At 41.7% G+C, this 16,567-nt stretch overlaps 1 protein-coding gene across 1 annotated transcript in view; it reads left to right on the top strand.

Moving 5' to 3' along the window:
• The first annotated feature begins 214 nt into the window (after positions 1-214).
• Positions 215-16,567, top strand: part of nsmfa (NMDA receptor synaptonuclear signaling and neuronal migration factor a) — a 45,193-nt gene continuing 28,840 nt past the window's right edge. Inside the window, 4 exon segments of the mRNA XM_077623322.1 lie at positions 215-534; positions 13,217-13,278; positions 13,501-14,403; positions 15,329-15,401. Coding sequence (XP_077479448.1) covers positions 464-534; positions 13,217-13,278; positions 13,501-14,403; positions 15,329-15,401 — 1,109 coding nt within the window. The 5' untranslated portion in view covers positions 215-463.

Below are 16,567 nucleotides of genomic sequence, written 5' to 3'. Positions count from 1 at the left end.
GGATGAACAAATCAATTTAATTATTTTCTATAAAGGGGGGATTTTGTAAGCATATCAAGCAATCAAATGATACGCCATCTGCCATAATGATACATAACACATTAAAGCTCCAGGTCCACATATTGCATGGTTTCCTTTAGGGAATGCCACTGTGTCCATCACATGCCACCTTGAAGCCCCCTCCCCTCGCTGATCCTGCTGCTGCTGATGGTGTGATGATCTCTCTCTTTCTCGCTCTCTGTTGGTGCACCTCTACGTCAATGAGGCTGAGCAGAGAGCGAGGAGGAATCCACGCGTGTATTTCCACGCGGACACTTGCGCACGTGCTCCCCTTCTATTTTTTGCTTGCGGATTTCCTCTTTGTCGCAGTCCTCTATTCAGCCGCAAAAGCCAGAGTGTGTTTTGTTGTGTTTCTAAGTAGTGGGCATGATCTGTTTTCCCTCTGCGTCGTTTCCATGCCAGCATGGGAACTGCCGTGTCCAAAAGGAGGAATTTGAGAAACGACGCGATATCGTCCGTGGCAGCAAAAGTTAGGTGAGTCAAAGCTGGCTCGGCTCCATTTCCTTTTATGTGTGTGCGTATGTTGGAAGTGAAGTTTATCTTCTGATGAGCTGACATGTCTGAGCTTGTCCCGTCTGAAATGACGCACTGAATTCCTACGTGTCTGGAGTCCATTGCAGGACCGTCATGGGCTAGAGTCCCCTGTGTTTGTGAATGAAGCGTTACGGTGTCATGAAGTGATCATAAATAGTGATGTAAGGGTCAGCGCTGCAAAACAGCATGACTTTACAGTTTTTTATATTGGCGGGAGGGAGGTGCACTTTATACAAAAAGCATCACAATCAGTGAATCAATAAATAAAGTGAGGTGCAGTTTAAACAAATAGCATCACAATCGGTGAATCAATAAATGAAGTGATTGCCTATCACACTTTGGCAGGAGTTCATACAGCTTAGTCTGAGGAGTCCATACGAGCTAATGTGGATGTTCTGTGTGGAGACACACAGCAAATATAGAGGGAGGATCTCTCTTCCCTGGTGTGTTGTGATTCCAATTCTATCAATGAATGACCTTGACTCCGCATCACACATGTGGGCCGATATTGTGTTACGTCATCCACCTCCCTCTCCTTCCTCCCTTTTTTCTCCCTCGTATTTTAACCTCGCTCATCCTTGTTTGCATGCAGGGCTGCGTTTCTATGTATGCCACCTTGAGAAGAGATGTGCTTCTCATACGAATTGGTGAGTGGCTACACAGACTATCCTGTGTGTGAAGCTTGCATTATTAGGGAGGTGGTGGGAGAAAGGGGGCATTTCTATTCTGCCACTGGACCTGTTTAACCCATTGAGTAACGGAGCAGGTTGTATTATAACTGTCCTATATACATGTATCCATTTCTATTTTACAAGCCCTCTCCCGAAACGTGATATCTGCTCACTGCTCGTATAGTATGATGTGTACCCGAAACATCGCATAACCCAAATAACCATTTTTTTCCATGCCGTTTACTCCTTAAACTTGCTGTCTGTCGCAGTACCAAAATGCAACTCAGAGCGGCATCCTGGGCCCACGAGGCATTAAGGCGGCCAGAAAATTCGGGTTACGTAAAATATTCTCTTATTTTTGTATAGAACAGAAAATTGGTGAGAATTGACTGGTTTAGTGTAATGCCTGTGAGTGCAGCATAACCTATTTTCTTGGCTTGGTCTAGTTTGATATGTGGCTTTAAGAGACGTGGCCTGTGAGGTCATGTTAGGCATCTGCGATCGGGACGGTGTTGGACTTGGAAGCTCAAGCTAAAGTGAGTCTTTACGTGTCTCTGGGTGTGAGCTGTGGTCAAAAGAAGGTTTTTTTTTTTGTTTACTGCCGTAGTTAAAAAAAAGAAAAGAAAAACTGCCTGAAAATTTGACAAGGGATGTGGCTTTCCTTTTCAACATACAAGGGTGTTTCTCTATTTGAGTCTGGCAACAGGGCGAGTTTAAGGATTCTTCCTATTTGGTCATTTGGCTACAGATCAAAGCACAAACATTGTTTTGGGGTCCTTAGACAAGACATTGAACCAGAAATTTCTCCCAGTGGCCCTAGCAGTGCCCTTCTTGGCGGTAACTCTGCTTGGTGTATGAATGTGAATGTGCATGAAAGGGGGAATGTAAGCCTCTGCAAAGCACTCTTGGCACTCTGGTCTATGTTAAGCGCTATTTAAGTGCACTTCATTTACGAGAAGTCGAGTTGTTGTCCTTTGACGGTCGGTACGATGTGAGTACTTGAATATTATGCTTAGACCTTCAATCAAAGAGGATTAAGTAGTGTGTGAGTTAGGATCTTTGAAATATGCAAAGACTCAAGCATAACCAAAAGTCATTTTAGGATAGATTTGGCTAGGCAAGGCCAGTAGTCTTCTTTAAAAAGAAACCAACTGTTAATCTCTTTTTCCACATTCATGGATTGTACAAATGAAAACGTTGGTAAATGATGCGGCCCTGTTTAACTACTGGTAAAACATGAGATGGCGGCGCCCTGAGCGAGCAATGGCAGGCACAACAAAGTGATTTTTTTTCACGTTTTATGCAACATACGGTTTATATTTTTAATGAATTCCATTCATAGACTTAAATTTTTTGTTTAGTGTTTTATGTTTCTCTATTTTGATAGAAATGACCGTATTGGTCGCATTGTCTTGCATTATGGCATTTCGTTTTTGTCCCCTTACAGTTCCGTGCATGTCAAGTCTAATTTGTGCACATATAAGCCGTAACCTTGATTAGTCATCATTTTTTTAGTTACAAATACGGCTTATATGCGAGAAAATACGGTATTTACTGGCAGCAATGAACTCACCTCACTTGGCAACAACTACTGGCGCTTTCCATTTTGAGTTCACTTTAAAACAAAACAAAGCAAATAATGAATTTACATCAAATAACCACATAACTTTAGCTTCAGCACAAATAGTGGAAACCGACAATATTCACAGACAGATATTCCTTATCCTTTTTTAGAACCAACGAATATAGTCTCATGTTTTTACAAAGTAGAATACTATTATTCATTCATTCATTTTCTGAACCGCTTAACCTCACAAGGGTCACGGGGTGCTCGAACCTATCCCAGCCGTCTTCTGGCACCTGGTGAGCGACACCCTAAATTGGTGGCCAGCCAATCGCAGGTCATTAATACTATTACAATACTTTTTTGTTTTTTCTGATTGAATTACATTTCTATAAGAAGTTTTATTTTACATAGTGTTTTGTGGTACAACCCCTGTCCTGAAATAGAATTAACTCAGGGGTGGCCAAACCAGTCCTCGAAGGCTGCTGTGGGTACAGGTTTTTGTTCCAACTGATCCAGCACAGGCACTTTGACCAATGAGATTTCTGCAGAAACCAAGAAGCACCTGACTGCAATCCACTGATTGCACTTGTAGGACACCAGATTGGCGAAAAGGTGTCCTCTTAACAGCTTGGAATGAAATCCGGACCCACTGTGGCCCTTTGTGGAATAGTTTGGCCACCCCTGAATTAACTGGTATCTGGAGGCACCACTGCACTATATAGAAGGTATATAGCATAGTTTGACAAATTCAAGGACAACTTTTGTTCCCTATCGGAACAGCCTGTTCCTAATTAAAGAATCTCATGCCATAAAAACCTCCTTTAAAGTATTCAGGCATGCAGCCCTGTTTAATTTTTGTACCTTATTAGTGCGATAAACCTTGGCTCCAGCTGATGGGAAATGCAATTCAATCACATTCAATATTTATTAGCTACCCACCGGCACATGACCCCATGAGTGTCGAGGCTGGCATGCCAAAGTGCTTTTCGTCATATTTTAACAACACGGGGACGCCCGCACACTCCTTTCCTCACCCTGTTCTTTTTGAAGGACAGACTCAAACTACATTTGTGTAGCAGTGCCGCTACCCATTTTTTATTCTACACTCGTCTGGAGTAAAGAGATTATTTGCCTTGGTCATGCTCGACTTATGTTTGCTTATGTTGAAAACCATGATATTTAAAGTAATGTTTAGAGTAGAGGTGGCCAAGTCCGGTCCTCGAGAGCCCCTATCCCAAGGGAGTCAGACTCCGGTTAGTTTGCGGGCCGTTTTAACGTCAACTTGATTTCACGTGGACCGGACTATTTAAGATATAATATTTAGATTTTTTTTAAATAAATGGATTAAAAGAACTGGATTAAAAGCCCTGAATACTCAGTTTTTTTATAGCTCTAAAACTATGTTTATTTTAGCTTTTTTATATATATTTTTAGATTTTACAAAATGATTTTTGAACTAAAAACACAGAAAAAAAAATGATTAAAAAATTACAATTATTCATTTAAAAGAGGGAAAATCAGGAAATTTAATACACATCTATACTCTTCATTTTAATTTGATCCTAAAACAGAAAGTCAGCACTCACGATTTACTTTCCCGGGCCACACAAAAATATGCGGCGGGCCAGATTTGGCCCCCGGGCCGCCACTTTGACCATTCAGTTTTCCATGTCTTTCTTCACCAACACACCTGAATCAAATAATCGGGATCGGTATGAAGCTTCTGGACAGCTTGCTGATGAGTTGTTTATTTGATTCAGGTGTGGTAGAGGAGGGAGATATGGAGAACAGACTGGCAAAGATGTCTTCATGTTCCTAGCTGGGAACAAAACAGGTCAGTCGCTCGCCTCCAGCAGCTTATGAGACACAATAAGCCACGGAGAGCCTTCAATGGAGGCTCTCCAGTTCTGTCACATGGACTGCAAAAGCTTTGATGGCGCTCTCCTCAGCGCAGAGGAGGGAGGAAGCCTGACGCAGTCACGCCCAGAGCACGCCAGACAAGGGGTCAGCGCTGCAAGAGCGTGACTGATGAAAGGCTCCTTCACAAAGATGCAAATGAGCCTCAGTGTATCCACGACGGCCGACAGGTACGATTTATTTTGTCACGAGCCAGTCTACTCTGGTTACATAATCACCCCCTCCCCCAAAGAGACGATAATTAGATACTTTGATGCAAGCTGATTTTTACATGAATATGGGTGATTATATTTTTTGATTCCTTATTCTTTGTAGTGTCATGACTTGATGACATTTTCCTCTCCGTCTTAATTGGTAGAGTGAAGTTTTATTTAAAATATCTGAAGGCAAGTTTACCTTTTACATCACTTTTCTAGCTTTGGCCCCAAAACTTCTAACCTTAGCCACCTGATGGTGTAGGGTTTCACTTGTCTGACTTCCATGTGGGCAGGCACGGGCTCGATGGTGGCGGTATGATTGTGAGGGCATATGGTCGTCTGTCTCTGTCTTCCCTATGGCTGACTGGCGACCGGTCTAGGGCATAGTGTGCCTTTCGCCCAAATTCAGTTGGGATAGGCTCAATGACAACGCAGCTAGGTTTTGGGTGCACCTTGAATCGTTCACTGTGAATAAAGAACCATTCACATACAGTAATACCTTGACATACGAGTGTCCCAACATATGAGAAATTTGAGATACGAGGAAAATTCTGAGCAAACTTTTGCCTTGAGATACGAAAAAAACTTGACATACGAGCATACGATGCGGCCGCTACGTGGTGCTTTTCAAGATGTGCAGTGGTATTTATGATGAGAGGGAGGGGCTTCTTTCAATATGGATAAAGGAGAAGCAGTTAGCGGAATCTGCGAGGACTTGGAAAGTATAGCAAGCAGCTGAGAACAAGGATACTTCGACGCCAGCCAAAACTGTCAAAGTGAGTCGTGGCTGTTTCGATAATTTTAAAAAACGAACTGGGGATACAGTCGGCTGTGAGGCACGGGTAAGGAGATAATTCCGACTCGAAAGCCGTGGCGGAATACATCAACACCTTTGCCTTGGTTATAGCACAACAAGGTTACATCCATTTTTAAGTGCCTGTATCATGAGAGCTTCATTTAAGTTAAATTTAAAGTTTCTGTTATGGTATGTATGTTGTCACAAAAGTGTAGTGAACTGAACGTTAGCCTCTACCGTCTGTCTCGAAGGTAAGAACTCCATACACTACTGTTTATAATAATGTCACAGTTTATTGCAGATCATAACCACTAGATAGGTATTTGTTACTTTGTGAGCTTAGGTGGTGAATTAGAACAATTAAAACATGTTTTTCCATTGTAATATCCTATTTTAGGTGCTTTTTTCACTGGGTGGGAACAGATTAATTTGCATTTAGTTATTTTCTATGTGAAAAATTGATTTGAGATTCGAGTAAATTGACATACGAGCTCGGTCCCAGAACGCATTAAGCTCGTATCTCAAGGTATTACTGTATTACTCTTCAATAAAACTTACACCCATCTGTTTTCAATGTGGCACATTTTAAATTTGGGTCTGAAACTTTTCAAGAAGAGATCAGGGACTGCAATTTTTTTTATTTTTGGCCTATTTGGATTAAAACGGAAGAGTTAGCTGCGTTCAAAACCACCCTCGAAAAAAAAACAATAGTCGTAGTTGTTTTAGTCAATTGTCGTATCAGTCATCAAGTGTTGCTGAGATTTTAATCAGCTTCCACAGTGTGCGCTTTGCTTACAATTAGACAATGTGGGGGGAAAAAAACAGACCACACAGTAGGCTTTTCAATAGGTTCTTGCATCTAAGCTGCACGTATTGGTTGGAAACCTAATTGAATTAGTCCATCTGAGAGGATGAGGAGATTCAATCAAAGAGCGCCGAGAACAAGTCATCAGTTGGCTTGGCAGCCCATTGTTTACAGCGGCCAGACGCCTGGAGGGACATTAGGCCTAATGGTATTCAAACCATTGGGAACGCTGCCACGAAGTGTTTTTAACCACTAGACTCCTGTCCTCCCAAGATATATGGTCGCTGTGTTAAATGGCACTACGAATAGCCAGGAGACAATCAGATGTGAGTCGATAATAGGATGACTTAGTGCCCGTGGCGGCGTCATTCATCATAAATGTCCTTCTGTCTTTCTACCTGTCGATGTATATGATTAGCTGAGAAGCCCCCATGCAGTCCATTTGGCTCAAGTACAGTGCGTGTTTCTTTGTAGTACATGGCATTTAATTTTACAACAGATGTGAAGACAGAAGGAGCGACATTTTGTTGTATTATAAGAAGTGTGCCACAAAAATTATATTGAAGGCTGCACACGTGAATTAAAAAGCCTTTAGCAAGAATGCCTGCTGTATGTGCAGAAAAATCCATGACAGCTCGTTGTCTCTTACAATTGATAAAGCAATAAAAACAAAACATGGCATATAAGGTTCAGACTGGGAAAAAAACCTTGGTGGTTCAATTGTTTTTTGTTTGTATTATTTAACTTTTTTAATGATACAAGATGCATATTTCTACCTTGCATGAGTAGGTGGACTATTAAATAAAAAGAACTTAAAATAATGAATATAGACATTAGAATAGTACAATGGTAGTTATGAAATTAATTTGTTCCAGAAGTGGTTTCTTAACTTGGATTGTTCGTTTGTAGAGACACATTTTACATGTAAAAACTTTAATTCGTTCCAACCATTCTAAGATTCCCATCACTACCCCTGAAATGATAAAAGTATATCAATTTTGTCAGCAATATATGTAAAATGAAAAAGAATAGAATAAAAGAGTAGAATTGATTTAGCTTTTAAATTGAATAATACATGCAAAGACATTTTCCATTGGTGTGGATGGGCATGTGCATTGTAGAGGGCGCAGGTTTGGCAGCTGAGTAAACATGCACATAAACACAGAACTTATAAATAATTAAAAATAAAATAATTAAGATTATTGTGACAAAGTTGCATTATTATAACATTAAGTTAATATTAGAAACAAGTTTTGATGTTAGGAAATAAAAATCACAAAATAATGGCTATTTTTAAAAGTCAGTCACACTCATGATAACAATGGTTTTACTATTCCTTGATTAAATTCATAAAGACAATTAGAACATTTCAAACGTACATTTGACAGCATAAAATTCTAGGCCACGTTTTCTACTACAGTATGCAATCACTACACTGCTTACAACTAATAATTTGCATTGGAGTTCTCTGAATTCATTTCATTCCAAATTGACTGTATTACACTTGGTTCTATTTCTCCTGACCAACAAACCGAAGAATCATTTGTTATGATGGACGGATTGAGAAGTTCCTTTCTCAGTCTGTTTCATTCTCAATTTCCGGTCACATAATACATGATGGTGCCGAGTGTTTTGCACCCTTGTTTGCTGTTTCCAATAAACCGACCTTCTGAATAATAAAACACGAGCATGGCGCTTCATAGGAACACCTGCTGATTAGTGCGGCTACCTATTCATCATGAGAGGCTTTGGAGAAGAGCCACTTGCATATTACCAAACACTTGAATAATGCTTCTCCTCGAAGTTATTCTCTGTAACCTGAGAAACCGGGTATGTTAGACATCCACAGAGAGCAGTCTTTCCTTTTTAATTTTTGTTTTAAGACCACACATCTTTTAAAAATACTTGAGAACCCTCAAAACATTTCTCCACCATGCGCAAAAAGTCAGAGGCGTGACGGGTACTATTTTTTTGTGTGACGTTGTTTTGGAGTATGAGTGGTTGTAACTCGGTAAGTTTCCGAGGAGGGTTGACTTCGTGGCCCATAAAGGAGTGAGGATAAATATCCAAATCATTTCTACAGTAATTACTGTATTTTTCGGAAGATAAGTCACACCAGCCAAAGTATACACAATGTATATAGTCAGTTAAATAAGTATTTAAACACCCTTCTACGTATATTGCAAGTTGAGAGGTCTGACATTTTCATCAGAGATTCATGTCCACTGTGAGAAAAATTATATAAAAAGGAAAATCCAGAAATCACAATCTATGATTTTCTTAATGATCTTACACATTTTTGTGCCATGCATGATTTCAAACCATGATGTTTTAGTGCACATGTGTCAAAGTGGCGGCCCAGGGGCCAAATCTGGCCCGCCGCATCATTTTGTGTGGCCCAGGAAAGTAAATCATGAGTGCTGACTTTGTTTTAGGATCAAATTAAAATGAAGAGTATAGATGTATATTAAATTTCCTGATTTTTCCCCTTTTAAATCAATAATTGTAATTTTTGTAATCATTTTTTTCCGTGTTTTTCGTTCAAAAATCATTTTGTAAAATCTAAAAATATATTTAAAAAAAGCTAAAATAAACATTGTTTTAGATCTATAAAAAACTGAATATTCAGGGATTTGAAAACAGTTCTTTTAATCCATTTATTTAAAAAAATCTAAATATATCTAAAATGGTCCGGCCCACGTGAAATCGAGTTGACGTTAACGCGCCCCGCGAAACAACCCGAGTCTGACACCCTTGTCTTAGTGTATTACCAAGAGTCACCTTAGAAATAGTTGTCCCACTTCTTTTGGGTCATTGACCAAGAACTCTCGTGTAGTTCTGGGCTGATTCCTCACCTTTCTTAGGATCTTTGAGACACCACAAGGTGATATCTTGCATGGAGCTTCACACCGATTAAGAATGACTGTCAAGTTTAGCTTTTTCCATTTTCTAATGATTGCTCCAACAGTCGACCTTTTTTCACCAAACTGCTTGGAATATATGTCACATTTTTGGAAGCGCAAATTTTATTTGATTAGAAACCGAGAACAATACGTACAATACAACAACATGAAAGCCTGTCAGTGATCAGAAAGAAGAAAAAAACAGATAGGTCGAACTTGCGAATTAGTCGCAGGCCCAGCCAAAGTGGGACTTATCGTCCGGAACATATGGTAGTTTTGCCAATCCATAGAATTTGGGTCATTTGGATCGTGAAATGTAAATGGAGTCATTTGAACCATTTTCTTCGAGTGTTTAATTACTATTCTGGAGGGAGTGGAAAACCTTTAACTTCTCTTCCAGTCCCTGAAGCAAAACTTTTAATGTGTCTAAAAGGATTCATTTAACTTCTTGTAGGCGTTCACTGTTGGTTCATATTTGAGCTTGATTTATTTAACCATGTAAAGCGTCTTTGTTCACTCACATTGTCCTTAGTAGAAGATGGAGGAGAGAGAAAGAGAGTGAGAGAAAATATAACCAGGAGATTAAAGGACAGAACCCATCAAATTTGAATTTGTATAACGCTTGTGAGAGAAGGGAAGGTTGACGACCTCAGAGAATTGTTATAATAATTCTGAGGCAAAAGGCCATTTGCTACAATGCAAAATTAAAAAGTATACATGTTTACAATTATTTTAGAATTTGTTTTTTTTAGAAAAAAAGATCTTTTGGCTTGCAGCAAACTAATTAGTCACTCTGTACTTGCTGATGCCAGTTCTTGCTAATTTTCCTTCGCAAACAAATGGTCTGCTAAGGATGAGTAATGCTGGAAAGGCACTAAATACAAATCAATAGTTGTCTTTTTCATTGAGGACTACAGTCTATAGCATAAAATCAGCAGACATTAATCGAGGTTTTTCCCCCCTGGATTCAGTTTTTGGACACTTGTGTAAGAAGTTCATAGTGGCACATTGCAGTTTCTATTTAAAGAGGTTAATGGGTTGAGAACTATATAGCGCTTTGACTCTATTTTCTCACTTGCCTATTGATCATGCATGATCGGGAGCAAGGTACACGGTCGATTGGGTGCCGATCTTTTGGTCGCCGGTCTTTTGGTCGCCCGGAAGGTTATTGATAATTACCATTTAAATCGTTGCTCAAATTCCCTAAATACAAACTGCAAATTACTATTTGGTCATACTTAATGCCCTATTAATTTTTAGGCTAAAGAAAAGCTCCAAATTTCCCGGACTTTTATTGTTTTTTGTTGGAGAACTTGTTAAGACCCTGACTGACGTACCTTCCTAAGGGGACAACTCATGTACATACAAACTCTAATACACTCACACGTCGGCTCAGTGAAACTGCTCATGGCCATTGTTGGCTTTTATTGATGCGTAGACCGTGTTGTTTTACCTTGTTTTGTCGCCGGTCTTTTGGTCGTCGGTCTATTGGTCGCCGTTTTTTTGGTCGCCCGTTGTCGCGGTCCGGGCGACCAAAAGACCGCGACCAAAAGACCAGCGACCAATCGACCGCACATGGGGAGCAACATAGTGGTCAGCCGCAGCAGATGTTTTGTATTTTGGTCCAGACTAAATAAAGCAAACTATAGACTTTGTATAAATATGGCCTTAGACAAGGTAACTGGGGTTGGGAATCGTCAGTGCTGAATGTTCTTTTCTCTTAGTGTTTCTGAAGGAATCTAAAGAATCTGGCCAAATGGCGATCCTACATTGAGTTTTGGATTTGCTTAATGTTTTTTCTTTAATTTTTCCTTGCCTCTGCTGCTGCATGCGAGGTTAGGCGAGGAACATTGCTTTTGACCTGCTCCAAGTGTGAAGTGCCCTGTAAACCCCTTTATAAGATTTCATATTGCTACATGCAGACTGTACCGTTGCAAAGGTTGGGAAAAACTGTACCTGGGCAATAAAGATGATTAGATGTAGAGTTTCAAAAATCTTCACCTGAATTTGCAGTAAATCCACATCAAAATTGATCGGATCCTTGCTTGGCGATGTTCAAATCAGAACATTTTATGGAAGCTGCTAAGTTTTCCAACAAATATATAATTAGAGGGGAATTTCTGATTAGTTCCTAGTGGGAGTAATTAATATTAATATACTCAGAGTCATAGCCAGTTTTCTCATTTCCTCTTTTAATTCCCCATCACAATCACAGACTGTTTTTTGTCTATTAGTATTTGTATTGCAGTTTTACATATCCCGCGAGTGAATGATGTTTCCTTCTGTTCTTTTCTTTGTTTCATGTCATGCTAGATGGTAGTGTCATCTCTTAAACTACAAGTACCAAACATGTCGCTCTTGGATAAATCTAAAGCGGAATTATGGGACCTTTTCTAAAGTGACAGTGGAGAGCACGCTTTTATCATTCTCTTTCCGGTTTCTTCTGTGAAGTATGCCCAAATATGAACCACCTTCATTTACACCTTTTTGCAGCAGTGTAGCACAGTTTAGATGTGAACTTTGACTCTAGCTGCACTATTGTTGTGATTGCCTGACAGAGATCTTGTTGGCATGTGAGAGAAATGAACACTGAAAAAAATGCAACACTCCACCCAGTATACATTACAAAGAGGTAGTTGCGACCAGAGACATTACAAAGAGTGAGTTGCAACCAGAGATATTACACGAGGAGTTGCGGAGCCAGTGCCCCTGATGTTCTTATGAGCAGCCAACGAGAAGTAATATATACCTCGTATTAGCGATCGCTCCGGCATTCGCGCTGAGTGACGAAAAAAAACACTGAAAAAAAATGCAACGCTCCGCCCAGTGCTCGTAGATATCTGTTATACACGAAAGAGATGCGGCAAAAAGCATGCGCTAAAATGATAAACAGCCACTTATGTCTTGGCCACCAGGCTTTCTAGCATCTTGAAATTTTTCTCGTATCTAGAGATAATTATTTGCTCGAAATTTTACTCGTATCTCGAAATGCTCGTATGTAGGGGTGCTCGTACTGTACTGTTTACAGTGTAAAGGCTAAATAAGGATATCTTTGTGGATATTGTTGATGTAGATGCAGCTTTTTGTCATCTCTATTGGAGAGTAGGCTACTCTTTGACCTCATGACAGACAGCTATAGTGCTTCTACAACTCAAACTCATATATTCAGTATCTTGCTAAAGAAATAATTCCATATTGCCAAGGGACAATTGATGATTCTCCAGCCTTCAGTTTGGATGACAAAAATCTAACAACTACACTAAACCATACCCGAAAGACGGTGAAACAGTTCTGAATTCAAGAGATTTCAACTGCCCTTTCAGGTTGAAGGATAAAGTTTGAGCTTCAGTACTTTTGGCTGTAGGAGTAACTTAGAAAATGCTTTAGTGATGCTAAAAGATTTTTCATCCACTTGTCCTGCCCACATATAGTCAAACGCATGTGACTCTTGTAGAAATGTGAAAAACTAAATATTTATCATCTCTCTCTGTAAACTGAGGTGACATTTTGAAACATCATCTACCTAAATTTGTTCCCCCTGCCCTCCTCCACGTTCTCTTTCGATGAGGCTGCCTGAAATACGCAGATAAACAGCCGCAACTTAATCTGTGGGCGGTCTGAGCCTACAAGGAGGACAATTAGGTTTATAATTTGGATTTGGCTTTTCCTTCTCCCTTCCTCTACCCTTTTTGCTTCCGGCGCTTCTCACCTCACCCTACAACACCCCCATAAATTGATCACTTTATATGTGTGTGTGTGTCCACAGAGCAGCACGAGCATTTGGGGAGTACCTGTCACATACACATCCTGACAACCGAAACGGATCAGGTCAGCCTTTGCCGTCCTGACTTCCGTCATTTTGTTCCCCATTGCATTCATTATGCCATCCGTAGAAATGCAAGGCTTCGATAGACTGCTTATTCCTTTCGCAGACTTTTCCGATTATGCTTCGTCACACTCAACTTCTTTTCAGCGCCACGGTGTACTTGACCTGGATATATTGTGTTGGTGATTATATTAATGGCCTACTTTCCCTCATTAAACCCTTAGCTCATCTCCTGTGTGAAACCTTGGTGGATCCTGACCCTGAATCGCCTAACGAGACTGCAGGTCCCATCAGCAATCGCCTTCGTTTCTGCACTGACAAGGACTCCAAAGATAGCCCAGAGAACATCATAGTGAAAACAACTGTGGGTCTACACCATCAACGACCTTCATCCATCACCGTTTCCAGTAAGCCAGTGCGGCTATCCCTTGAACGCAGCTTCTCGGTGGAGGAGGACAAGCAGAAGAGCGTGGGGTGCACTCTGCAGCCCGCTCGTGTCTACACTATCACCACCCAGCACGGCATGCTGATGAGTGGCAGCCGGGGTAGCAAGGAAAGCCTGGAACTCTGTGTCTTAAAGGAGAGGTCAGGGAGTGGAGGGTTGGGAACCAAAGGCTGTAGTGTCAGTGGGCACACTGCCTCGATCCAACCCTCCGCTTCCCCTTCCTCTTCCTCGTCATCTCCGACCCAGTATCACCAAACCGGGGGCAATCGTGGCGCAGGCAGCTATGGCGCCAGCCACCACCACCATGGCAACCACCACCACCACCACATGGGACCCTCAAGCAGCGCTGGGGCCTGTGGGGCAAGCGGAAGTGGCAACCAACAAGCCGCGAGCGTCTCGGGGTCTCATTCCCACCATACAGCACACCACCACTCCCACCACCACCATCAGTTGGCTCAGCCTCCTTTGCAGACCTCTGTCAGTGCCCACAACATCCGGAGCTGGGGAGACAGCAGTAAAGGAGAGGGGGAATGCAGCGGCCTGGCCTGCGACTCCTGCAGCACCGTTCCCTCTCGAAGCCAGGGCTCGCTGGACCTAGAAAGCGCGTCTCGAGAGCCAGGCAAGCAGCACCGACCGCTAGAGAGGATGTGGAGTGTGGACCGAGTGACTGGGCTGGAGAGAGGTGAGGGGGCAGGGGACACACAGAAGAGAAGAGGCACTACTAAAATAGAAATAATTCATGAATAGGCTCAAAATGTCATCATAACCTGTATTGAGCTAAGTGCTTCAGATCGGTGAAGAAATGGCTTTAGGAAAATCTTACAGAATACATTGCACTTTCCCAAAGTTTCTCTGTTATCTGAAACCACACCACACAAAACCAAGCGAGGTTAGAAGGTTCACAAAGCGCGTGTAGAATGGCTTTCCAGTCTAATTGGATGGCGTGCTAATGAGCTGTTTGGTAGAGATGACAATGTTTGAACAAATGTTCATTCGCTGCCACCCTCCCAGTTCAAATGAATTAGATGTCGACTAATGATAAACTCCTTTCATGAAAAGAGCTTCCGTTTCTGTCTATTTATTGTATTGTACAATATCGTAGAATGGTTCTCTGACCCATGTATCAATAATTGTTGTATCGCATTATCCTGAGACAATCGTTCTGGTGAGCTTTGTATCTTAAATCGGAAAGTATTATGACCTACCTAGAACTTCCCACCCTTAATTTATAATTTAGAGAAATTACAGAATATACAGCACACAGGTGAAAAAATAGTGCATTTTTTTGTTTTAAATCATTAAGATCCAACTTTTCAATATCTCTTTCTTCACTGGTTTGATGAACACTAATGGTTTGATGTTGATGTAACTCAGTCTCAGCCTGCATATTTCTAACTCTGTCTCCTTTTTTTACTTTCCCTGCTGTCGCTTCCTGTGTGTCTCCTCTCTCTCCATTTGTGGAGTGTTGGACTGTGAAGTGATGGTGCCGCATTTGTGCTTTCATATTTAAAAGATAATGTCTTCTTAATACTATTGTATCACTAGTTTGTTCGCTTTTGACAATTTTTTTCCATTTCATCTTTTGACCATTTTGCCTCTTATTGCAGATGATGCCAACTGGTTCCCAAAGGAAAACATGTTTTCCTTTCAAACCGCTACAACCACCATGCAGGCGTGAGTGTTTGAAGCACACGTAAACATGCATATGTCACACCTTATCTCATTTTCCTCCGGTTAACCGAGGTCGGGTAGCGGGGCCAGCAGCTTGAGCAGGGAACCCCAAACTTTCCTCTCCCGGGCCACTTCATCTACCTCTTTTGGGAACATTCCAAGGCATTTATGGGTTAGCTGGCAGACAGTCTCCCCAGCGTGTCCTGCATCCTGTGGCCTCCTCCCAGTGGGATGTACCCCAAACACCTCACCAGGGAGGCTTCCAAGAGGCGTCCTGATCAGATGCCCGATTTAACTCTACTTGGAGCCCCTCCTAGATGACCGTTCTTCTCACCATATCTCTATGGGAGAGTCTGGGCACCCTGCGGATGAAACTAATTTCAGCCGTTTGTATTCAGGATCGTGTTTTTTCGGTCACAACCCACAGCTCATGACCCGAGATAAGGGTAGGAACGTAGATCGACCGGTAAATAGAGAGCTTCGCCTTTCGGCTCAGCTACTTCTTTACCATGACGGACCGATGCAGAGTCCACATCATTTTACATGCTCCCCCGATCCGCCTGTCAATCTCCCGCTCCATTCTTTCCTCACTCGTGAAAAAGACCCCAATATATTTAAACTCCTCCACTTGGCAAAAGAACTCATCCCTGACACGGAGAGGGCATGCCACCTTTATCCGACTGTGAACCATGGTCTCAGATCTGGAGGTGCTAATTCTCATCCCAACTGCTTCACACTCGGTTGCGAACCATTCTAGTGAGAGTTGAAGATTGCGAAGCCAACCGAAACAGATCATCTGCAAAAAGCAGGGATGCAAAATTAAGGTCATCAAACCAGACCCCCTTAACACCAGGGTTGATAGCTCCCCCCTCTCTTTACCTAAGTGTCCAAGACATGCAGCCACAAGTCCGATGATACGACCACAAAGTAAATCATTGAACTGCAGCCTAGGATTTCCTGGTGCCAAGTCCACATATGGGCACCCTTATGCTTGAACATAGGGTTCATTATTGTCAATCCACAGCGAGTGTAGAAGTCTAACAATAGAACACCACTCGGGTTCTGATCAGGGGGGCCCTTCCAACCAATCACACCCCTCCAGGTGTCATTGCCCACATTAGCATTGAAGTCCCCCAGAAGAATGAGGAACTCCCTAGAAGGAGCACTCCCCCTTC

This window comes from Stigmatopora argus, chromosome 16 (genome assembly GCF_051989625.1).
Source record: "Stigmatopora argus isolate UIUO_Sarg chromosome 16, RoL_Sarg_1.0, whole genome shotgun sequence".
Lineage (NCBI taxonomy): Eukaryota > Metazoa > Chordata > Actinopteri > Syngnathiformes > Syngnathidae > Stigmatopora > Stigmatopora argus.
This window is presented reverse-complemented; position numbering and strand designations above follow the sequence as displayed.